Raw genomic sequence first — 25,978 nt, 5'->3', positions numbered from 1 at the left:
AGAGATCAAATTTAAAACAAGGAAAGGGAGTCTAATATCTGGGGTCACTTACATTCTGGACTGAATAATTTTCTCTGAAATTTTTAATGAAAGAATAAGCAATTCTGTAAAATATTTCATTCATGTTGACGTCAGGTTTAGAAATAGCAGAAGATGCGGACTTGAATTTGCAAAATATATATCAGGTATTTTCTCCCTCTCTTCCGTATGTGTTCGTGGTGTAAATGAAAGCACACTCGATGCACATTCAAGAAGGCATTTAAGTATTCTGTACCGCGTCACGCGCTTAGGAAGAAATTTGTATTTGTGATTTGACATACTTTTGGATGACATCATTTTCTCTTGGCGTAATGACGTTTAGATGGGATTCATACGGTTCATTTTCGATGAATGACACGCAGATACGGATGCGTGAAAATTATCGTTCGTTTTCTTTCAAACGAAAACCTTTAACTGCGTTCTGCAATGACTTTCTGTTTCATGGAAATATAAAATCTTTCAAAGATGCTGTTAATATCAGAAGTAATCCCAAGTTATATAAATAGCTGCGTTCATGAATTTAACGCAAAAAACAAAACACGACGATCTCGATCCAACTATAAAGGCATTGTATGCTAGTAAGTATATTATTATTATTGCAATTTTGTTGTATTCTGTTCCTTTCAAAATGTTGTTTCGAAATGTTAGAAATGTGCATTCAGTATTGTCGCTGAATTTAATACACGTGTATAAGAAAAGAAACTTCCTTCTTCGACAAAGACTACTTTTATGCAAAGGTATGATTATAAAAAATATTGTGAATTTAATGTGTATGTTAGCTCCCGACGTCGTTTTTGGAATTTCCGAAAACTAACTTGTCTCATGCTTTCCGAGATGGCATCTACAGAGAATGGATATGTAATGAACATGAAATAATGAATTAATGATCACAACACTAATTTTTAAATTAAGAATAAATTTATTAAAAAATCTCTGCACTTAATGTTAATGCATATTTACGGAGTAGCACAAGAAGAAATAATAATTTTCCTCTTTAGGCGGAAAAAAAAACTACACTTTTTATATAAAATTTACCACACTATGTTTAATAAGTGTAATCTCATAGCAACAAAAATGCAATGCACGTAAAAAATGTTCGGTACTGCTATCAAAATGTAAGAAACAATATGGTGTACTATCGAGATCAAGTAAACCCAAGGCGTTCCTAAGCGTAGATGAAATGATGCCATTGGAAACCATATCCAATCATAAGGAGGGATTTTTCCACATGTGCGTGGCGCGGTACAGAATGCATCTCGGAGATATCATTGCGGATTTTTTCGGTTCCGTGACATAAAAAAAATTTCTGAAAAACACTACAGATACTACGTCAAAATTTTAGCAGCGAAACTTTCATCAAGTAGGGCACAGCATTTCTAATTTTCAATAAAATTATTATGCTAAAGCAGTGATGCCTTCTGAAATTTAAGCAATGTTTTAATGTTCAAAAATTACTTTGTCTTTTTTAGAACTAACTTTTAGATTATTTTTGAAACACTGCTAACAGTACTCAAATAATTTTTAAGAGAATAGTATATCTTGAGGTTATAAATCTAAGAGAATAAGTGAGATAAATTTAACGTGTGCCCGAAATGGGATACGTAGGACATTTATTGAAACTTCGATTAAAATACTTACTTAATTTGTCTAAAAGTTAAAAAAATATTTGCATAGATTCTAAAAATTTAAGTTTTAAATTCGATCCGTCTATTAGATATTAAGAAAAATAAAATGGAGTGATAAAATTTTAAGTCAATTTAAGTAAGGTGTATGAAGTAAAAATAAAATGGTTTGCTTTTTAGATTTTTATATTTATATTAAAAAAATAAAATAGTATACTAAAACGTTCAATGTTATTTACATCCTTTGATATGGAGGATGCATTATGTTTATGTATTCGAAATGTTACATTTATCAAAAATAAAATGCTCAAAATCGCATTTATGTATCAAAAATCGTATTTTAAGCGACTTCGTTTGACACTATTATGGGAATTCTGCCCCTATTTTTTTACGCTGGTTTTATGTCTGTGAAATATTATCTTAAGAAATATCCTTCCAATTATTATCAATCAGAATAATTTCACATGCGACATTCATAACTCAGGTTTTACTTTGTAAATGAATAAACTCAAATACGTGTACTAAAAAAATCTTAAGGCTTTCAGATTTTATATTACTCCCAAAACAGTGTTTTCTTCATTTAAATGCACAGATGCGTTTCGAGAACATTTGGGATAACGTCCCTTTGGACTAAAAATATTTAAAAAAGCATATATTTAGAATTTCCGATAAACAATTTCCCGTGTTGGAGATAAAATGTTTTATTTTGTACAGTGGGAATCCGTTTGGAATTGCTCCTTTGGAATCGTTGAATTTTTTAATCAAAAATTCGTTAAAGGTTTACAAAATATGAAGTAGATAATAAAAGAAATCTGAAATTCATAATTCGGTCTCCCAGGTGGTCCAGGTCCATATTCGGGTGGAAGATGTTCAAAATTTGATGGCTCTAAGTACAGTTATTTTTTTCACAGTGCGAGAAACATATATACATTCATGGAGCTTCTTCATTATTTAATTTTTTTTAAATATAATACAAGGTGATAATATGTGGCAAAATTTTGAAAAGTTATTCTATACTTTTAGTGATTCGACGCAAAATTATGTTTCGCGACTAATAATAATAGCCCTTCTGGGCTAACAACCTTGAACTAAAATTCTAAAATTTAAAAGTGATTATTATTTTCACTTTTAAATACTTTTTTGTGTTTTTCTGTGTGTCAGCTTTATATTACTGTCACATTTTGAATATGATTTTGTTGATAAATTATTGAATCTAATTCTAAATTGCGATGCTATGTTAATTTCTCTTCTTCATAATATTTTGAATTACTTGCCAACTTTTGAATGGGCAGAAGAGTCACGAAACATTTAAACAATGTTTATTTTAAAATTTAACAATTTAAACACTATAAAAGCATCAGGGTGTAAATTAAAAAGTTATGTGTTAAGCAAAGTACCTAAAACCGAATATTATAACTCAGATGGTCATTTAGACATGGTTATTGCCCCGAGAATGTAACCAGTGTACAGTTCTTAGCGAATGTCAGCATTTCTAGCATAACGTTCGGTTCAAAGATAAGTTAAAAAGAATTATTTAAGAACTTTATGCAAAACAACTATTGATTAAATTTTCTTTAACTGGAAAATAGCCATTAAGATTGAAGGTAATTCTCCCGCCTTCTTAGCATGCATTCGTGGTGTAGTGGTCAGCACACTCGGCGCGTATTCGAGAGGTCCGTGGTTCGAGTCCCAGCGAGGTCATTTGCTCATTTTCCATGACTCCTGCTTAAAAAATACCTAATATCTCTACAGTGGTGCCCGAACTAAAATTTTTCGTGGATAATGATTCTCCACCAGCAGGATTTGGCGACTGGGTCCCCTCCATTCCGTTTACCGCTTTTATACTGGGCCTAGCCTGCGTGAATTTGCAGGCGTTTTGCCAGTTGTCTTTAAATATGGCATCCTGGAGGTAAAATTATCACTGAAGGTGTTACAGACGTGGTCCCCTAATCCCCAGTCACCTTTAAAAGGCGGGAGTATATAAGGTATTTATCCCGCCTTTTCAGCATGCCTTAAAGGTGTAGTGCTCAGCAAACTCGATGAGTATTCAAGAGGTCTGTGGTTCGAGTCCCGGCGAGGGCATTACTCATTTTTCATGACTAATGCTTCAAAAATACCTAATGTCTCTACTATGTGTTAAAAAATATCTATAAAAGAGATCTTCTCTTTTGTGCACCTATATGTATGTTAAACGTATTTTGTCGTATTACCCCTAAAATATTTTATTATTTTTAACTACAGTACGGTCTTATACATTAAAGACGACTTTAATATGTATGTTCTTTGTATTTAATTTCATATATAGAAATAATGAAAGTGATTTTAAAATTATAACCATATAATTGCCAGAATATCTTTAAATCTCTATTTTTTTTTTGTGTTCAGAACATCCGGATGGATATGGATATCTTATTTTCGAAATTGTTTTCTGTTATTCCTATTAAATTGTTTTATTTAGTTTGTTTAGTTATTACACTCATCTACAAACGTTACTAAAATTCCATTAAGGATTACAAAACATCACATTCAATAATTATAACGATTAATGTATTACTGCTGGTGGCATTACTATAAAAATGCATTTTCTTTGTGCGAAAAAAATGTTTACATTTGAAACATATATTGGGTCAAGTAAATGGTTCTGAAATATTATTGGTGTAAATATTTTGCTCTTCTGAGTAATGTTCTGAATCGGTCAACTGAAAAATTACATATGTGTTTATTGAAATATTACATTTTTTTTCGTATTTCTGTCGATTTCTGTCCATTTTAATTTACTGAACTAAATCTCTACGCATTTAGTAAATATTATTGCGGTATTTTCCCCTTTTAAATTACTGAACTAAATCTCTACGCATTTAGTAAATATTATTGCGGTATTTTCCTCTTTTAAATTGTTAAAATTATATATATATATATATTCAAGTGTAATTAAGTACTTCAATATTAAATTTACTAATTTTATCCATTTCAGGTGTTTTAACATTCTTAATCCGCTGCGCAGCAAGTATAGTGGTTAGTGACCCTGGCTGCCGTCGCGATGAGTCCGGGTTCAAATCCCGGAGAAGACATGGTTGTAACTGTCTGTCTCTTCATAGGAGGCAACGGGGGACACCTATTAAGTGCTTCCATAATGAAATAGCCTACACGTCCGACCCCAGTAGGGAAGCATGTCTAATAGTTATTAAATAAAGCACCCGGCCATTTAAAAGATGTCTAATCCACGGATAAATATATTTACAAGCATTTTCTATTTACGTAAGTAGAGGGTAGGCGTAAGTGTAGACTCTATTTGCGTAAATTTAAATTGTATTTACGTAAGTGTAGAGTCATTAGGCTATTATGAACCAGGATACATGGAAAATGTGCAATGCCCTCGCCAGGACTCGAACCCGGACTTCTCGAATACACGCTGAGTGTGCTACCGTTACACCACGAAGGCATACAGAAAAGGAGGGACAAAATACCTTACATACTCCTGCTTTTAAAGGGTGATTAGGGATTAGGCTAACCAATCGCCAAATCCTGGTGGTGAAGAATCATCATCCACCACCTTTTAAAAGTTTTGTCACCACTGTAGACTCATTAGGTTATTTTGAATACAGGAGACAAGAGAAATGAGCAATGCCCTAGCTGGGACTCGAACCTAGATCTCTCGAATACGTGCCGATTGTGCTAACTGTTACACTACAAAGGCATGCAGAAAGGAGGGAGAAAATAGGTAAGATATAAACTCATGTTTCATAACATAAGCTTCGAATGATTAAACATTTAAACGCATTTCGTTTCATACCGTTCTGTGAAGAGAAACCCAATTTTTCATTCAAAATTCGTTACTCATGTTTTTCATATCACACTTGTACTGTTGCTGGAAAAAAAAGTAATTTGGTTGAAGAAATGTTTTGATTGAGGAATTGTTTTCTTTCCTTTGATTGAGAAATGTAAATGCCTCCATTTTCTTTTTGGAAGGAGAATAAAGTCGTAATTATTTGCACGCATCTCCTTGTGTGAAGGAATTCTATTTTCTTATATAAATAAAGCCAAGAAAAAGGGCATTTTTGAAAGATTTCTTAAAGAAGAATGCGTAAAATCAGTTTCAATAGAACGAGCAAGCATGATCAATAATAAATCAAAAAACCAACATAAATTTTTATATAGCAGCAGTATATTTCCGTATATTTTCAAAAACGTAAGCAAAAGTAAACGAATGAAGTTTCAAATTCATATTTTTTTGTAAATCACTAATATATTATTAAATCTTCAGTATGTAGCTATTAATTATTTCGGTGTTTTACATTATGAACTTCCTGCGCATCTCAAAATGATAGTAAGGTTAACTTTGGCACCGATTTTTACTGCGGATTATTCAAATTAAAAAGGCGATTTTTTAAGCTCATGCAAAAGCATTCACTCGAAAATCACATAAAAGAATTTATTGCAAAGTTATTAATACTCCGCCTCGATGCTATCATAAAAGGTTGCAAAATTTATCATAAATGCTTGCTTCGGACAATTTGTTATGCAAATATGCTATATTTGTTTTGAAGGAAAATCTAGTTTTCTTTTCTATACACTTACAGCTAGACTTAATTTAACATGTTTCTTTTAAGATGTTCAATTCACTGCGACCAGTTTAATAAACTGATACATCGTTTTACAACCAAGCAATTTATATGCTAATAAAGGATTTAGTTTTCTGCGATGTGACATATTAGTAAACATGAGTTTAATATTAGTACTTTAGGAGGTAGTGCTTTCGTTATTTGTTCTGTTGCAGAAAATTGATTGTCTGTTACATTATCAGACACTGGAAGATATTCATGCATCATTTGAAAGTTGTTCATAAAATATGTGTAGTTCTAAATTCCAGAAAGTTTTCTAGATTTTAAATAGTAACTACTGTTTTATATATTATTGAAATGCACGTTGTACAATGAATACGTTTAGTTTTTTTCCCCTTAATGGAATCTTGAAATATATTTTTCAGTAAAATTTTACATCTTCGTTTTGTGTGAAACATTTTAGAAATGTTGTTTCCAGTTTATAATGTGATATGCATCTGAATGATATATATCTGAATAACAGAAAACAATAAAACGAGTATATTTTAAGAAATAAGAACATTATTCTTTTCTCTTGGATTTCAAGTATATTTATGTTTGATAATAAAGATTAATTGCATGAACTATGTATCAGTCTATCAATTTATAAGTCTATTTACGTATATAAAGCTGCTTTGTTTAAATTTAAAAAAAATAAAGTGACTGTTTGTGACAAAATCTACTTCGCACTTTATGGCATCTCGTGTTTTTTTGGCAAGTATAAACTAGCGAGATGGTAGAAGACCGTATAAAGAATTATCCTCAAGTCTTGTGTCCAATGTAGGGTGTAAACAACCTTTTATTAGTTCATTATAATAACAGATGGCACCGACGTGTTCTTACAGAAGCCGGCTCTTTTGGCTTAGCTCAGAAAGGTAACGAAAAACTTTAAATTAAATGTAGTAAGTTTAGCCTAACAGCTCACATGATAATTTAACGCGCAGGATGGCTCTGACTCGAAAACGTAACAAGTCTAATGGCTAGAAGTGCTCAACGCCACAGAAAGCTAACCACTGCAAATCAAGATAGCAACGTGGTCTTCAAACAGGCATAACACGCTCTAAAATCTATTTCCAAAACTTTCCTTCAAATATTACTTCTTCCTACATCATTTGAATACACGCACGCTAGCTCATTAACAGTCTGGCAAGAAAGCGTGGATTGAAAACGAGAATTAAAGGAAAGTTACTTTAAAACAAAAATTAACTGTTAAATAATTTAAGTGAATACCCACAACTTTATTTTTATTAAGAATGCATATTTTTAATTATACATGTAATATTTAAATTTAAAAAAAATAATCCATACTTTTATTTCAGTTGAAACTTAAAGCATTTCAAATACAAAATAGGATTCCGAAGTAAATATGAAACTCAATTAAAAATTACTCTGAAATGTACTTTAATATTTGTTATTTTAAATCTTTCGCGAGTGCTAATAGTAATTTGTGAAAGGAATAGCTGATCTGATATGCCTTCTGTCCATTACATTAAACTACCAACCCTATGAAATATTTGTTTTGATTAGGAAAACATTCATTATATAACACAGTCAATTACATCCATTACTTACCACTCATCAGAGTAAACAATAACCTATTCTCTCCAAAGTAATCCATACCAAGTCAGAACATTTCTGGGCCTCTCCATATCCAATCAACGACAAGCGCTATTACTGAGATCAATGCTGGCATTTCCCCAAAGGATTTGCCATGCTATCATCGTCAGATGTGTTTGTTCCCCGTTCTTTATCGTTCATATTGATTGCGGATATTGGATAACATGCGTGTTTTGTATGCTGCAAAATATTGGAGTATTTTTGCTGTTCTGCTTCAAGTTGCGTTTTGAATTTTGGTACAAGAATCTGACTTTTTCCGTAGAGTTCGCTGAACCGTAATGGCGAGTTATGATTTCAGAATGATGATTAATGCAAATGAATGGTGGAACTCTAATAAATAATAATTTTAATGAATCGAATTGTGATTTCATTTGCGTTATTTTAAAATTTTGGTGTTTACATTTACTATAAAACAGGAAAAAGAAATGCGTCCAAAAAAGAAAATTTCAGGCATCTGTTCTCCCCATAATACAAATTACAAAATCGCTTAATAATATATTCCACGAAATGTTTAGGCAATATATTTTTCATTTGTGAAAACAAACTTTAATTAAGATAGTTAAACCCCTAAATCCTTCCTTCTCGCTCCCGTCAAAATTGAGGGGGTGTGTTTCCGCCCTCTATCTTCCATGCCCATCATATTTCCGGGCTGTAGTTTTCGAAAGGAACGTCTCAGAAAGATTTTAAAAAATCCATTTTAAATCCTATTTTTTTTTTCTGAAAAATGAAACTTTCTCGATATTAAGTTACAAAAGTATTCCAAAAATCAAAAATGAATACATGCAATTATATTTTTAATAATTTTATTGGATAAAAATAGGTACTTTTTTACTGTTTTTTTTTTAAATTATACAATTATTAAGGAGTTTTTTGGTTGAATTAAAAAAATTAAAGATTTTAAAACTCTCTCAAACTGGCAGTCAATGGAGACAAACTGAGAATCCGTAAACGGGTTATAATTTTTGAAATTTTGTATATAGGAAGTGTGAATTTCCTTCCCTTAGCGAAAGACTTTTCGAGAACATTTTATCCGCGAGGGGTTAGAGATTGATAAGGGAAGTGACGCAGCGATCCCAGAAACCGGTCGAGGGAGACTGGTGGGGTGAAAGTGAGGACTTCACCGTGGAAGAGATCGGAAAGCATGCCGTTTGGAAAGAGTTTGTAGAGCAAGATGACAGTTTTGGAAGCAGGCAAGACGGAAAATGAGCAAACGCTTCATCGGGAATCGAACCGCGGACCTCTGGAATACGCGCCCACCGTGCAGACCACTACACCAAGAAGGCGGGAGAAATACCTTATAAGATAACTAAAACATGTTCTTAGGAACATAGCCCTACTATGTGTTTTGTTACAGTCAAGTGATCCAACATTTTACTGAAAAATACACTCTTCACCATAATTTATGTCTATTTCATTTGAAAATGCTATAACTTTTAGTTTTGATGTAGAGACATTAGGAATTTTATGGAAACAGGTAAGATGAAAAATAAGCAAACGTCTTCGCGGGGAATCGAACTACGGACCTCTGGAATACCAGCCCAGCGTTTAGAACAATTAAACCACGAAGGCACGATAGGAAGGGGAGGGAGAAAATATTGTCAGTCGTAGATTTTTCTGCCAAAAAAAAAAAAAAAAAAAAAAAAAAAAAAAGACCTCTCGTTGTACTGGGCCGATTGACAAAATTTAACTTGCGTTCTTCATGTTTTCAAAGCACGACTTATAATATATTTTAGATTTACATATACCATTGCTCTAACATTAGGTGTTTTGACTTAAAATCAGACTTTTCTGAAATAACATAGCGATTTTTTTTCTAAATTTTGATTCTACAACGTAAATTGTGCTCGAATATTATATTCTGTAAAATTACTTATTTCAGATTTTTTCAGTTTTCGCCAAAAATAATCAACTTAGCAAAATTGTTTTCCTTTCCCTTTTTTCATTGTGCACGACCAGAAAAAAGGTACAGACTTCGTTCTTTCAAAAAAATTTAACAAAGTGCTTAAAGCACTTTTGGCTTTATTATCGTTTATAAAAAGTATGGCAAATTTCCAAACGCGCCAGTATATAAATTTACGTATAACTTCTGAAATTTTGTATAAAAAACTTTGACCTTTTGCAAGTATGCATAGGAATATATTTACATTAAGGAATGCAGAAATTTTATATGTTACCGTTTTCGAAAATTTTATAAATGATATTAAAAATTATAAATTAAAAAAAAAATAAATAAATGTAAAATATGTGCCAATTTTATTTGGATTGAATCTACTATATTTCTAACTGTAAAAGAAAGAAATCAAGTAAGTGTAATAAAAAAGAAATATTAATAAATATATACTAAATTCAAATAACAATGAGAAACTAAAATTTTGAGAGAATATTCTTTAAAGATTCGCGAAACCCCTGAGATTTTTACAAAACTTGACACTATGGCAAATATTGAAAGGTTGAGTACAAATACGTAAACATTGAATATGTTATTTCAGAAGAAGTTCGAATTTGTGTCAAAATACTTATGTTAGAATAATAATATATAAAAATATAATATATATCCTAAGCTGCGCTTTCGAGAGACGAAAAACGAAAGTTAAATTTCGTCAATTGGCCCATTAGAACGGGGGATATAGAACTGCCTTTATTTATTTACATATGTAATATATTGTGCAAAGTGTACATATTTTTATTTATGGTAAAGAATGTACTTTCTTTACGTAAGTAATAATAAATAAACAATATTCTCGTTCTAAGCAAGGTGAAAAATTAATTGTAATATAAATATTAGGAAGGCTCGTACAAATGCTAAAAAAAATCAGTGACGTAAAAGAAACTATATTCTTATAATAATTTGCATCGTTTTAAAAAAATACTAAAAAATAATTCTTAGCAATTTTATCATTCTTGTTCTTTAACTATTAAAATTACATTCAGGAAGTTGCTAAAAATGCCAAATGTTGAATGAAAGAGAGAAATTTGACTCATTCAATAGTTAAATAATTCTAACATACTTCTATGATATCACTTCTATTGTACCTTTATATTATGTCAATGTCTTAATACAATTCTTAGTATAGAATTCACGATTTTAATTTTAGTTGTATAGGACAAAAACTATTTTTATGTTTTTTTAAAACATTTAACTAGAACCATTTTTTTAAAGTATTTTTCATTTTAAAATAATTTAAAAGAGAAAAATATAATAAATAATAAGATCACTGCTTTTGGAGAAAGGAAAACTATTTCTTCTAACTCATGTTGTAACGACGTTCGTTAAATATTGTTCTCAATCCCCCCGTTCCAACGAATTCAATCTCTCCGATGCCGCATCATTATAGTCTGCTCATTTAAAATTCCAACTTCATTTAGGGACCCGATTTCCTCCATACTTGAAATAGTCGGACTTCTAATAACGAAGAATTAAATACTTTTATTTAAAAATCCATTAATGTCAGCAGACATACGATAGTTAAAAGTAAAACGATTTCTGAATTGTTGCCAAGATTTCGCGAATTGAGTTGGAAATTCCGTGAAAAGCGCCATTTAGAAAATTATTTCTCTTATTATTCGATGGTGCAAAGATCAAATTTGCGAAATAATTAGCTTTATTTTAGAATGAATATCGACAACATTAAATGCTAAATAAAAATGAAACATCTGTTAAGACTATTGAAATAGTTATACATTAAGCATTTACATATACATGCAAAATTATAAGAAAATTTTGTCTAAAACATGTCAAAGAATTATTCACTTTTTTAACAAAATTCTGTTTAAAATGTTCAGAATTATTTACCTTTTAACAAAATTCTGTCTAAAACGTGTCAAAAAAATTATTTAATTTTATTAGTCGAAAGGGGCTTTCTCTCTGAAGGACTATTGTTTTCGTTTTGCGATTTTGCGTTGGTTCACCTATAAATGTCCGTTTCACTTTTCAAACTGTTGCCACCAAATTTTAGAGTCCTGCATTATATTTGAAGAAATTAAATAATGAAAAATCTGCATAAATGTATGTAATTTTCTCGCATCATGTTAAAATAACGGTACATAGAGTGATCGAGTTTTGAATGACGTAAACCTACTGCGAATATGGGGGTGTGGAAGCCCAAATTTGAAATTTGGAATTTGTTTTAACATCGATTTCATATTTTGTAAAACTTTAACGAATTTTTTATTAACAAACTGATGGATTTCAAAGCGAGCAATGGCAACGTTGTACAAAAAAAAAAAAAAAAAAAAAAAAAAAAAAATCTCCAACGCGCGAGACTCTGCATCGGAATTTCTAAAGATATGCTCATTTTCAAATTATTTTGTGATAATGTTGTTGAACTGAATTTTATGGTTTAAGTGCGGAGAACGTGATATTTAATAAATAAAGGTAGCATACAAAATGTTAAAAAAACGCTCCTGTGGAAGTAATTTAAACTCCGAAACCTTTCAGATTTTGCTTTCTTTTTTTCATCTTTGGATTTACAATGCTGTATATTGCAGCGGGAAGCAAAAAAAATCGCACAATTATAGCATTTTGTCATACTTACTTTTAAAACCACGAAGAGTCAGTTTTGCTAAAATTTGAAATTTTAATGCATGAGCCGTGCAATGGTCGAAAAATGGAAAGATTTTTGAAAACTTTTTAAAATCAATTAAGATATTCAAAATTCGTAATAATCTCCCTTTGCAGATTTTTCGGCTTTGTTTAATGGTCCAAATAGGGGAATTATTAGTTTATGCGTATAAGATATTTCTTCCGTCTTCTTAGCGTGCCGCCTTTGTGGTGTAGTGGCCTGCACGCTGGGCGCGTATTCCAGAGGTCCGTGGTTCGATTCCCGGAGAAGGTGTTGCTCATTTTTCATCTTTCCTGCTTCCAAAAAAATACCTAATGTCTCTACAAGCGTAAGGAGAAGATATATGCACATGATCCAAAAGAACAATGTTTGATAAAGTTACAGTAATTTATATGATGAGACCCTTTGCTTCTTTAAACAGAGATCAACAGAGTTTGCTAACTGAAGCAGCAAGGATTTTCAGATTCGTGGTTCTGGCATGGAGTTAAACTTATTCAGCCATTAATGTTACTATGGCTCGATATAAATAAAAAAAGATAACATGTCTCACCATATAGACATAAGTAGTATTTTGCTTATTACTCTGAAAAAATTACGCGAAATATTTCAGGGCAACTTGTATTAATAAAATGCTTATAAAATGAAACAGATGATTCGTGACAAATATCTTTTCTCCAGTTCCTTCTAGGATTCTTGCGTGCTTTATTAAAAGGTACTGACTCTCATTTTATGCATTATTATATAATCTGATTAATTATTATATAATAGAATAATTATATAATCTAATTATTATATAATAGAGTATAATCTGATTTAATAATAATATATTTAATGTTTTGCAAAGTTATTTTCCTTTTACATTTTGTAAATTCTACAAATTTTTTATTAACAAACTGTACGATTTGCGACTGTACGATTAACAAACTGTACGATTACGAGTGGCAACACTTTTCGAAATAAAGCAGATTTTAAACTCCAGCTCGCAAGACTGTTGCCAGTCGGAAAAATTATTGCTTAAATTAGCATTTTCAGATTTCTTACTTAATACCTCGGCTAATTAAAGTCGTACGAAGATGAAAATGTTCAAAATTGCTTAAAAACAAACAAACAGGCAGACAGACAAGCCCAGATTTCAATGGTATAGATTATTCGGTTGCTCAACAATGGCACAATATTTAAGGCCTCTGTATGCTAGTAGTTCAACCCGGATTTGTAGCCAGGTGAGTTGGCTTTCATAGTTAACCTGAATACTAACCAGAAAGCACTTAACGAAGTTGTTTCTTCTGTTAGGCAGATAACACTTATGTGCTTTTTAAGAATCATATAATCTAATTTGTTACTCAATTTCAAGATTTGTTAAGTGGCGTTATCCAGTAAATAATGCACGAGTGAAACAACACGTGCCTTTCTGGTTATGACAGTTTTTCTAATTATGCTACCTCAAATTTAAAATCAAGCATACAGCTTAGATTAGACGATACATCTATTACTCTGCAGTATTTGCAGTTTAAGACAGTTATAGAGTGTAATTTTTAATTTAAATAAACAATTATTTTATGTGTTGTCTCTTTGACATTCATTTTAAGACATTCAGGCATTTAAGATGATATTTCGATATTCTATTGAGGAAGGAAAAGGAAGAGACTGAAATTAGATTTACTTTTGTATAGAAGTATGCAGAGGAGATGTAGCTCTTTTGCAACACTTTTCCTGCTGTTGGTCTGCTTGGAAAATATTTAGTAAGATTTAATAGCTTTGTAAAAGCTTAAGACATTCATCTGGGCTCTTTTGTCGTCAGAGGAATTAAAGTTGGTACATTTTTAGTTAAAGTTTTAAAATGGCCCTTCAAGGCATAGACAATTATGCATGGTTGCAATTAAATTTATAGAAGCAGTGTAGTTATATGAGTTTTTCTCCCTTTGGAATTAATTCACAATTTGGGAAAAATACACCCGAAAATAATACAGTGAATCCAGAAGCAAATTTTCTTTAGTTTAAATTTGTATTTAAGAAGAGTAGAATAAAGGTTTCATTATACATACCTTCAACTATGAGTTCGGTTTGAACGGAATCTTCTCCCATTGTATTGCTAACATGGCAAACGTATCGCCCGCTGTCTGTAGTAAGAACTTTGTGGAAGATCAGAACACCACCATCTTGTCTTGCGGAAGAACTGACTTGTAGAGACACTGGCTGATTCCCAACTAGCTTGTGCCATCGATACATTGGAACTGGATAGCCTTGAGCCACGCACGATAGCGTGGTTTTTTGTCCTATTGGTACAGTCACTATGCTAGATCTTTGCATGATCCTCGGTGGTTGGCCGTGATGTGGTTCTACAATGTAAAATATATTCCTGATTTAATTTCACTTTAGTTTCAAGAAACATTCCACAAGGTTCACATTTGTTGTAAAACTACTAAATATACAGAAACCAAATGTAAAGTTTTGTTATAGTCGAAGTTGATGCCATTAGATTTAATAAGAGTGAATGGTAGCCAAAGTCTGCTCAAATATTGAAGAAAAATTTTTGCTTTTCTCTAGGATCACTAATTACTTAAATGAAATTTAATGCTAAATTAATTCATATCATTCAGAAATGACGACAAGTGTAATACTAAGGACTCAAGTCATCAAACCTCACGCCCACATTCAAAACATAGAGCATTAATTCCAAATATTATCCTTTGCATATTTAATGAAGTACTACGTTTTGATTTTAGAACAGGTAAATAAATAAATGAACGAAACTTGGATTTAGCAACTACGTTCGAACATTAAAATGTATTATGTAAGTGAAGATTATGAATAAATGAGATAACCGAATGAGAAATATAAAAGAAATTTCATTTCCTGTTCATTCATATCAACTCTCATTCCAGTATTTGATTTAAATTAAAATTTTATAGCCTAGTTTACAGAAGTTTTTAATGACAGAAAAAAAATTAAGCGATACATTTTATTAAACAGACATCTGTAACATTAATAATCTATAATATTAAGTAATTATAACTTCTATCTATAACATTCATTAATTATAACATTAATCTCTAACAATAATTAATTTCTGTTAAACAGGCATCTATAACATCTATTAACTGACATTCATTTAAATAGATATCTATTCTGTTAAACAGATATCTATTCTATTAAATAATCATTTATATCATATTAACGTATATAACATTATAAAATCTATTAAACAGACATCTATAATATATTAACATGTGTAACATTAATTAATTTCTATTCAAAGACATCTATAAAAATAATGATGTATTCCTTTACCTGTCACTATGATCCTCGAATAGTTTGTGCTTACTTTCTTCTCTCTTGTAATAGAATTTTCCGTGTGGCACCTGAAGCTGAAGGAACTTTCATGATCTGATGTGTCTTGAAGATACAAATCTCCATTTTGCAGCATTCCATATTTACCTACGAATGGATAAGGAGAATAAATTCTAGATCTTTCTATATATGTCTTTTTATTAGTCCGAAGGGGCAATTTGTCCTGAAGGATTATTAATTTCGTTTTCGCATTTTGCGTTGAAAACGTTACAAGGCTGTATCACGTTTTCAAATCGTTGCCACCATATATAATCGCCCTGTCTTATATTTAAAGAAATTAAATAATGAAGAATCCGCATAAATGTATGTTTCTCGCATTGTGATAAAACAACGGTACCTAGAGCCATCAAAATTTGAATAACGTAATCTTCCATAGAATATGGGCATGTGGAAGCCCTAATTTGAATTTTAAATTTGTTTTATTATCGATTGCTTATTTTGTAATACTTCAACGAATTTTTGATTTAAAAAACTAAACGATTTCAAAGCGAGCAATGACAACACTGTACGAAAAAAAAAAACATTTTTATCTCCAGCGCGCGGGACTCTGTATCGGAAATTATAAAGATGTGCTCATTTTGAAATTAATTTGCGGTATTGCTGTTGAACTGAATTTAAAAGTTTGACTACGTAGAACATGATATTTAATAAATAAAGGTAACACACAAAACGTTAAAAAAACGCCGCTTTGGACGCAATTTAAAATCTGAAACCTTTCAGATTTTTTTTGTTTTTTTGAATTTTTCTGTTTTAGTTTATCTCAAGTATTGCAAATGATTTCTTCTTTATACGCAGATTTAAAAATCATATGGCATCATAACAAGAAACTCAACAATCAGTTAAATTTACCTTTGTGATGCATGTATTTGTAGGCTTAAATTCATCGAACACGGTTCACCGCAAAGTGCAGAATGCAATGATGTTATGCAACAAGCCACACATATGCCTGAAGAGATTTAGTGGAAACAGCTATCTGAATGCATGTTATTAAATTTAGGATGGACACTTAATTGCCAATGCACTAACACTAGGGAGCAAAATTTACGTTCCTATTACGTCGAATTCAAGTACTCGTAAAGGCTTAGCCTTTATGATTACAATTTATCTGTCGTACCCGCAAATAATTAAAATTATAGATGCTTACTACTCAAAATCTCTAGCAAATTGTTGAACGTTTTGAGAAACTGTATCATCGATATGAACAAAGTTTTTATCCGTATATTTTATCCACATCATTAGTTATATCATATAAAAATGTTGAATGAATGAAATATCCGAAATTTTTCAGAAGAAGATGGGAAGATAAAGCCACGTTCATAAATTTCTTGACGTACATCGTAAGCTAACTGTTTAAAAGTTATTAAATTTTGTAAATATTCGTGGCAAGAAGTCATTCTTTTTCCATTCCAACAAATAAAGTTAAAAATACGGTTTTCCAAAGTATACGGTTTTCCAAAGTATGCTTTCTGCATATTGTATATATGAGTAGAAGCTCTAAAATAGGGTAATCTAAAGACTTTATTTTTTCTCTGCTCTAAGCAACATATCAAGAAGAACATCTTTTAATTATTGAAACACTTTTTTATATTTAAAATTCTTTACTTAAAAACATTTTCTGTGTCTATGAAATAATATATGCCACAATCAATCAGTACACTTCATATGATGTATAACATAATTATGAAAAGTAAAACATTGAAAGATTTAATTTAAAGATTTAGTAATTTTATTTTTAAAAATTGTTTTTTGAATTGCTGTAACTGTATTTGGTGTTCTATGTTTTTCTATATTTTTAAATTTTTAATAAAGATATTTTGAGTTTTTATGTATTTTTGCTTTGTTGCGAAGGGAGAACTGAATTAATTGAATAAGAAATGCATCTCTAATGAAATGTGAGGAAATAAGTGTTTCAAATTAGCAGAAAATACTGTCGACAGTCTATTTTGAACAGAGAAGAATGTTTACGAGTAGCTCATGTGCCTTAGTGCTGAATCGTTTGTGGAAAATTGCTTATTGGTTATTTTTTAAATTTCGTTTATACATCGTTTTAAATTTATTATAGTATTTGAATAGAACATGTGGCAACGATTAGATATTTCTTCAGATGATATATATATACGTATTTTTTTCTGCATTCTTAGTTATAAAATGAATGAGATGTAACTCTGTTGAATGAACCTAGCGCCAGAGCATCGCTTTGGTAAATAAATATAGTAAATTTTGAAACGCGCATTTATTCTATTGTGGTTTATGCGGTATCGGCAAAGTACATTTAATTCAATACAATATATTTAAACGAAATGCAGGAAAAATGCTTATAATTTTATATTCTGTGCAAGGAAGTCATGTGGTGAACACATCAGATTTTTTTAAAAGTATTCGCTATTATGAACTGACTGAGAATACTGGTCTGACGGTGAAGCACCGCTTTTATGTTTATCGTTTGCGGGTCTTCTGGATTTATACGTCGTTTCACCTTAGCTCCGATTAACTCCTATTTATTTCAATAGTAAAATATTTCTTTTATACGTCGCATAACTTCGGTTGGTTATACAACACGTTTGCTTGACTAACTGCGGACCGTTTTCCGTTTTGGCATTTTCCCCAGAAATGCGGATAAGGGAAGAAAACAAAGACATGAGATAACAGTTTGGTATAGAGGTTGAAGATCAGACGACACCCACACCATGACACATTCCAGAGTAGAAGGAATATTTTGAAGGAAACATAGAGACTGTTTTTCTTCTGAAGAAGACACTGTGCTGAGTAAAATAGAAGGAGCAGAATTAACCGACTATCACTGTTGTTAAAAGATAAAATACAAATCTTAAAAGAATTTAATGAGAATACTGGTCTGACGATTCCTGTGACAAAACTAAAAACGGTTGTTATGATAAAAAAAATTGCAGGTACAGAAGAAACTTGTGGACAGTCTGCTTCAAAGAAACTGCGTGTTCTTGATGGAAAGGTACCTGAAGTGAATGTCATTTTGCTAGAACCTTTTACTCAATGTCGTGCATCTAATGCAATGAATGGTTCCTATTTTAATCGAGAAGTAAAAAGAAAACAGCATTTCGACTGAATGCGAAGGAAGCTGGCTTTTAAATGGGTTGGCTGTTTAATTATAAACTGCGGCATGAAATCTTGTGTCATATAATAAACGGAAAATCAAAAAGATCTTCTGCTGACTCGGTTGGAAGAGTGGTTGAAAAACTTACTTGCCACAAATTTAGAGACATTTTTAATGCTGATAAAATTGTTGAATTCTGAAAGTACCATAAGTTCTTTATTTTATTCTAACCAATTATTTTCAGTTTTCCTTTAGTTTCCCTCCTGATTTGAGTTTCCTGCCGTAATGTAAATTTATTATGACGTAGATGCTAATCTAAACGTGTTTCAGAAACAGTATTTAAGCTGCGTTTCAAGAGTTCGAAAAGTAGTAGTAGCGAACTTCGTTTAAAGTTTATGCTGCGTGTTTAAATTGAGCTTTCTAGTCGGTGTTAGACATTTCTCAGTTTATACCGAAATTTCTCGGTTCGGCTTTGTTGTACACCCGATTTAGCAATAGTTAAACTAAGAAGCCAGTCGTTAGCTATTTAATTTATTAGTGATTCGTTACATTCTTATTTTCTGTTAAATTTTAGTTAACCACAAGTGGTGACGATTTGTGAGCACCAAATGCGTGTATCTGTTTTAGTTTAGTTTAATGAGAACGGTTATTTAAAACCTTCTTCTGCAGTATTTATTTTCAAGGCATAACGAAAATTCGTTACTTAGTCTTCTAAATATTTTACAGTTTATGCTACCAAACAGAACCCAGAAACTCCATAGTACATATAAAGAAGCCTTCCTTTGTAAGGAAAGTGAATAAAAACACAAGGTACTTAAATCACGTTAAATTTCTGCCATTAGAATATAAAGCAAATAAAAGGCATGGATGACCGTGGACAATTTTTACAGAATTTCTCAAGAAAATAGCAAGAAGTATGAGGAGATAAAACTGCAAAATTCTTGCAAAATGTGAAAGTTGTTTTCTTTCCGGCAAATTGCGCTAGTGTATGATGTAGTACAAAACTTCACACCTGTGTGTCATTAAAAATTTAAAAATACTCTACAGGCGAAGCATGATTCGTATAGCCCTTCAAAATACAACGACAGGAAACACAGAAATATGAAATATTGTTGAAGTTATGAGTATGAATTCAAATGCCTGGACTCAGGCAAAACCACAAGCAATTATAATTTGCTTTATTAAAGGGGTCAAGAGAAAGAGTCAAAGTCAAGAGAAAGTGCTGACAATGAAAGTGATGATGAAACTAATTATGGATGAAGGAGATTAGAAACGACTGGGTTTAGATATTACAGTCGGGGAATGCATTTACTGTGATGCCAATGTACTGACGTCAAACTTATGCAGAGCTGAAGAACTGATTGAAATGATTTTACCAGATGAAAAAGAAAATGAAGAAATGATCTCGTTTTCTTTTCAAAATGCTATCTACTGCACAGACACCCTCAAAAATTTCTTTGCGTGTATAAGCACGATCAGTCAATTCACAAGAACACAAAATTTTATTCCCAAACAGAATATTTATAGAAAACTGTGAAATTCTTTACCTCTTTTGATAGACTGTAATATGCTGTTGTTGTTACCAATCTCGCTTGAAAGAGGTCTTAGCTCAATTTGTTTGAGACCCTAGGACCCGTCACTCCGGGTCCTAGGGTCTTCCGCCCCTCCTCCCTTAGACGCAACCTCTCGAGAGGACTTTCGAATCTCCGCTCATTTAGATTACTCCTATGACGCACAGACACTTTACATTTATAAACATCTAGATCTTTCCCGGGATTCGAACCTGGGTTTTTCGGTCCGACAGTCAACGTCGAATAACACAAGCGCGGAAACATTTCGAGAACTGAAATCGATACGTAGCGTTTTGCTTAAGATTCAGACTCAAATGACTATTAAAGCCCTTTTCTTTATCAAAAATTAAAATTTGCTTTAGAATGTTTTTGAAACCGAAATGCTGCTTATTCAGAATAGTCATTCAAATAAAGGTATGACATATTTTTTTTTTTTCAATTTTACTCAAATACGTACAGAAATCTGCTTTCTTGTGATATAAAAAATATTAATTTTGTGTTTATCAACATCATTTAAAAATATCAATTATAATTTTTAACTGTTCAAATTTTTACAATATAATGGTAACTGAACATTTATTTATAACATTTATTTTAAATTTGCTTGAACATAGTTAATATTTCAAACAAATTGAAAGTACAATAATAATACTTTGTAATATCAGTAGTGGGTTAGTAATATCAAAACTGTGCAACTAATATATATATATGTTTGACATCGTCATTTAAAATTTCATTTGTACGTCTTTTTCATTCATCTGTCTGAATGGTCTCTTGAAAGGTGTACGCACAGTGTTCTATGGTACATCCAAAATGAACTGCAAATTATGTTTTGATTTTTGGGAAAAACTGTACAGTTTGTATTCTACAATAACTGTCTAATGGTAAGATCACTTCAACATATGTATTTGTACAACCATATTCGGAAGTATCATTGTACAAAGCAATCGGTTGTAAAAAGTATAAACACGCATTTCTGAAGGGGGGAAAAAACTGAAACTGAAACTTTTTTTAGTTAAACAGTTTTTTTTATACTATTATCCTTTTATACCTAATAATTTTTACTTCTATACTTATGTTAAACCTTTTGTACTATTTGTGTAATTTATAACAAAGGATATTCAACTTTTTAAATTTTGCACCAAGAATAAAAAATATACATAACATACTGTACTAATATATGTAACAAAAGAGGCGCCATTTTATATTCATTCTGGACATTTATTTAAATCATTTGCGTAAAAACTGTACCCCCAAAAAGAATACAACGTACTATTAGTGGTACATGTAACCAAAGTTTGCGAAATGTTTCACTGTAGACTTTTGCTATCTCAAAATATCAAGTAACCTATTAACAGATTTATGTTCGTGATATATTTCTCTTACCTTCCACGTTGTTTGAATCATTACCTTAAGTGAAAATATGTCCAGCAAACATCATTTAATGCTCTGTCACTTATCCCAAGCCTTCAACTCTACTCAATGGTTGAAATAAGTAGTAACGTAAATAACGCCCTAATTCTAGGCGTTTACACAAGGAACTTGTCAAATAGCTTGACGAGCACGCTATAACTAATGCTACGTCATAGCATGACTGCATCGTCACGAAACGTAAATTATGCAGTCAGAAGATGAGTAAATTTACCATACTATTTGCGTTATAATTCAGAACAGTGCTGCAAAATCTTGTAAGCTTACATTTACATGAATGAATCAGGTATTCAAACCAGACAGAAATCGTTTCCAGGGCTGTTCCTTACATAAAAGGCAGTTCCAAATTCCTATGGTAACATTGAAATGCGATGCAGACCATGTAATTTACTTTCGCTTATTGCAGTAAGTAAACATAGTGAAATATACATAAATAATTAATGACGGGCTTCAAACGATGTGGAAAAGTAACCTAAACATGATAGAGTATGGGAGCGAATTTAAAACATTCGGCGGCCTTATTTGCAATGTAATAAACATTATTCGCCACCGAACGTGATTTGCTACTGAAGGTAAAAAAAGACAATTAGAAATAATCTATCGTTAGTGGAACACGTAAAAATTTCTTTTTATCGTCTCAGCTTGAGAATGTATCGTCCGAGATAAGTGTAAAGAGAGAAGCAATACATAAATAGAATTTAGCAGTTCAAAAGTAGCATTTAAAAAATAGAATTTAGCAATTAAAAGTTAAATTTTTTCCTTTAGAAATTACAAAAGAATATAAACCTTTCATTATCAAATGTTTAAAAAGAAAGGAATAAATTTCGCAAGCAAAATGACCAATCAGTGAATGGGATGTATTACAATCATTGTAAAGTCAAATAATGTGCTTTAAGTATATTAGCTGACAACGAAAGGTAGCGGTCAGTTTCTTTATATAACGAAAAAAAATCTTAAAATCTCTCGAAATTACTTAATTTTACAAACACTAAGAAGAAAAAAGAAAAAAAAAATCTGAAGGTTTTTAGATTTTATATTACGCTCAACGGGCCTTTTTTTTTAAAGCTTGGTGTGGATGTATTATCTTTATTTATTTAATATCATGTTCTTTGCATTTAAACCATAAAATTCAATTCAACAGCAATATTGCAAAATAATTTTAAAATGAGCATATCTTTAGAATTTCCGATACACAGTCTCGCGCGTTGGAGATCAAAATGATTTTCTCGTACAGTATTGGCGTTGTTTGCTTTGAAATCGTTGAGTTTGTTAATCAAAAATTTGTTAAAGTGTTATAAAATAGGAAACGGATAAGAAAATAAATTTCAAATTCCAAATTAGGGCTTCGAGATGCCCATATTCGGGGTGGAAGATCACGTTATTCAAAGTTTGATGGCTCTAGGTACCGTCGTTTTTTCACAATGCGAGAAACATACATACATTCATGCAAATTCCTCATTATTAAATTTCTTTAAATCTAACACAAGGCGATAATATTTGGTGGAAACAATTTAAAAGTGAAATGGCATTTACAGGAAATCAACGCAAAATGCCAAAACGAAATTAATAGGCCTTCTGGGCTAACGCCCTTTGGGCTAATAATCTTTATCACTGAAATATGACCGTTAACAATGGATTGGTATTTCCTAAGTCTATACCAGAGGTAACATACCTTTTCCAAAGAATCGTGAAGAAGTCAACAGCACAGCACTTTTGACTATAATTTAGTTATTTCGATATGTTCTGTATTATTAAAAATGAAGCAGTCACTAGTAGCTAGTTATATTGCTTTGAATTACTGAATCCGTTTAATCTGAGCGATTTCTACAAAAGCTAACTATAAAAGATTACTTTTATTTGCTTGTTCTAAATACCAACAGATTGTTAAAAGCTCTTAAAACGATGCATTTTTTTAGTCCAAAGCGGCTGTAACCCAGAAGGGGTATTATTTTCAAAACGGCATATTGTGGCGTTTCACTATAAATGGCGAATCAATTTTTAAATTGTTGCTGACAAATATTATCGCCCTGCATTATATTTTCAGAAAACAAACAATGAAGAATCTGCATGAAAATATTATGTTTCTCGCATTGTGAAAACACGAAGGTTTCTACAGCCATCAAATTCTGAATAACGTAATCCTCTACTCGAAAATGGGCACCTCGACGCTCGAATTTTGAATTTCGAATTTGTTCTTTTACCTATTTCATATTTTGTGAAAGTGAATTTTTCATTAACAAATTCAAACTCTTCAAAGCTAGAATGACAACACTGTACTGGGAAAGAAACATTTTTATCTCCAGCCCGTGAGACTGCGTGAAACTCTAAAGATATACTGTTTTTATATATTTCGTAATATTGCTGTTTTCAGTGCAATGAACATGATATTTAATAAATAACGGTGACACACAAAATGTTAAGAAAGGCTCCAAAATACGTAACATAATATGAAAGCTTTCAGAGTTTTTTAAAATTATTTAATTTAAGTATTTTCAAGAGATAAAATTTTGATCACTTCGGGGTTTCACATTTTTCTTTTCACAATTTTTTTTTTTTTTTTTTTTTTCAATTTCACATTTTCACAGTTTTCTGAACTCTGTTTTGAGTTGATAATGACATAATTAAATTTTTATCTTGAAGCGGCTTGTAATTGCATTAACAGTTATTTAAATTTATTTAAGTTTCATCGAAACATCGAGGAAAGGCAACTGAGTAATATCATGAACTAAGCAGTTAAACTGTAAATATTATATATAATTTAAGCATGAAACCTATGAAACAAAATTAAAAATTAAAATGTTTTACTGAAACATCCAATCTCTAAAATAATACAATTTAGTTTCTTCAAAAATGCAAAGATAAAATTTTACGTTTTTATATATTCTTTAACATATAGCTGATGCACGAGGGAAGAGGGCATAAAAGAGGGGCATTCTCTAAGAGAATTGTATTCCATGGACGAACCTCAAGAAATACGGGACCTTCGGTGATAACTTGTCTGGTTGCGTAATGTGTAAGTGAAAAAGTTTCAGAGTTGATTTTACAATTGTGGCAAACTTTGGAAACTTGCCCTTGTGAGGCCATTTGCTAGTTTCAAAGCAGAATTTGATCGCCCAATAATCTGTGCAATAAAATTCAAGGGTGTGAGAGATGAACATTATTTTAGAGTTGTAAAGACTTTATTTTGTACTAATAATTTTTTAAAAATTTTATTTTAAGAGACTTTCCTTCCCTTCTGATTTCAATATCCTGCTAGAATGGAAATTTAATCCTAAAGGAAGGGATGTCTGGAAGACTTTCTAAGGGAAACTGGCTCGTATACACGCGTTACACATGAGGAAAATCGCGAAAACGCCCGTGCAGTCAGCCCGTTTGCTTGGATTCGGAACCCAGGTCGGAACTACCAGCAATGTTACCGCTCGTCCGCTGGTGGATTATCTGTAGAATGTTCTACAGGAAGGGAAGTAATCCCTTCCTGTAAATCCCTTCCTGTAGGACATTCTACAAATACAATTTTCTAAGGTAAACTGGCTCGTATACAAGTTACACATAGGGGAAATGGTGGATGCCCATGCAGCCAGTCCGACAGCAGGGATTCGAACCCCGTACCGAGCTACTAGAGTTCAGGGACTTTACCGCTCGGCTGCGAAGTCATTTACATTTATAATCTGTATATTGAAACTAAGGACGTGAAAAAGAAAAGATTTAGTTTAGTATTTAAACTGATTATTTATTTTAATCAATTGCGTCAATAATTTAGCTTCAATATTATAGATGTAACTTATTTTAACACTTAAAATGTTTCCTATAAAATCTATTCTTTTGAGTAGGCAGAGTTAATGTGTTCTGCAGCAATTTAGTAACCTATTTAAATCCAATATTCACTAAAAATCACAAAATTATTTAACCCTAAATAGCCACGTATTTAAGAAATTTAGAATGAAGCCTTAAAACTAAGAAATAAGAAAATCTATGAATTTTGGTTTGAAATTATTTGTCTGAAATTAATATGAAACTTTCCAAATCCCTTTTAATTTTATGAAATTGGATTATTGTGAGTGAAAGCAAAGACGAAACTATATCATACAGTTTGTTATACTTCTAAAGTAAATATTCT

General features: G+C 31.4%; 1 protein-coding gene across 2 annotated transcripts in view; it reads right to left on the bottom strand.

Moving 5' to 3' along the window:
• LOC118197677 (cell adhesion molecule Dscam1-like) overlaps nucleotides 1–25,978 on the bottom strand; it is a 952,054-nt gene that overhangs the window by 532,483 nt on the left and 393,593 nt on the right. For both annotated transcript variants that reach the window (XR_015042957.1, XM_085823340.1), the window contains exons 4-5: nucleotides 15,730–15,876; nucleotides 14,484–14,777 (exon numbers count right to left, since the gene is read on the bottom strand). Coding sequence is in view for 1 of the 2 variants with exons in the window: in XM_085823340.1 (XP_085679466.1) it covers nucleotides 14,484–14,777; nucleotides 15,730–15,876 (441 nt within the window). In the remaining variant the exon portion in view is untranslated. The remainder of the gene's footprint in view (nucleotides 1–14,483; nucleotides 14,778–15,729; nucleotides 15,877–25,978) is intronic.

The sequence above is a fragment of the Stegodyphus dumicola genome, chromosome 9 (assembly GCF_044657685.1).
Source record: "Stegodyphus dumicola isolate Sdum_Otavi_A_Nest chromosome 9, ASM4465768v1".
In the NCBI taxonomy this organism is placed as follows: domain Eukaryota; kingdom Metazoa; phylum Arthropoda; class Arachnida; order Araneae; family Eresidae; genus Stegodyphus; species Stegodyphus dumicola.
The sequence above is the reverse complement of the archived record's forward strand: the minus strand, read 5'-3'. Positions and strand labels throughout refer to the sequence as shown.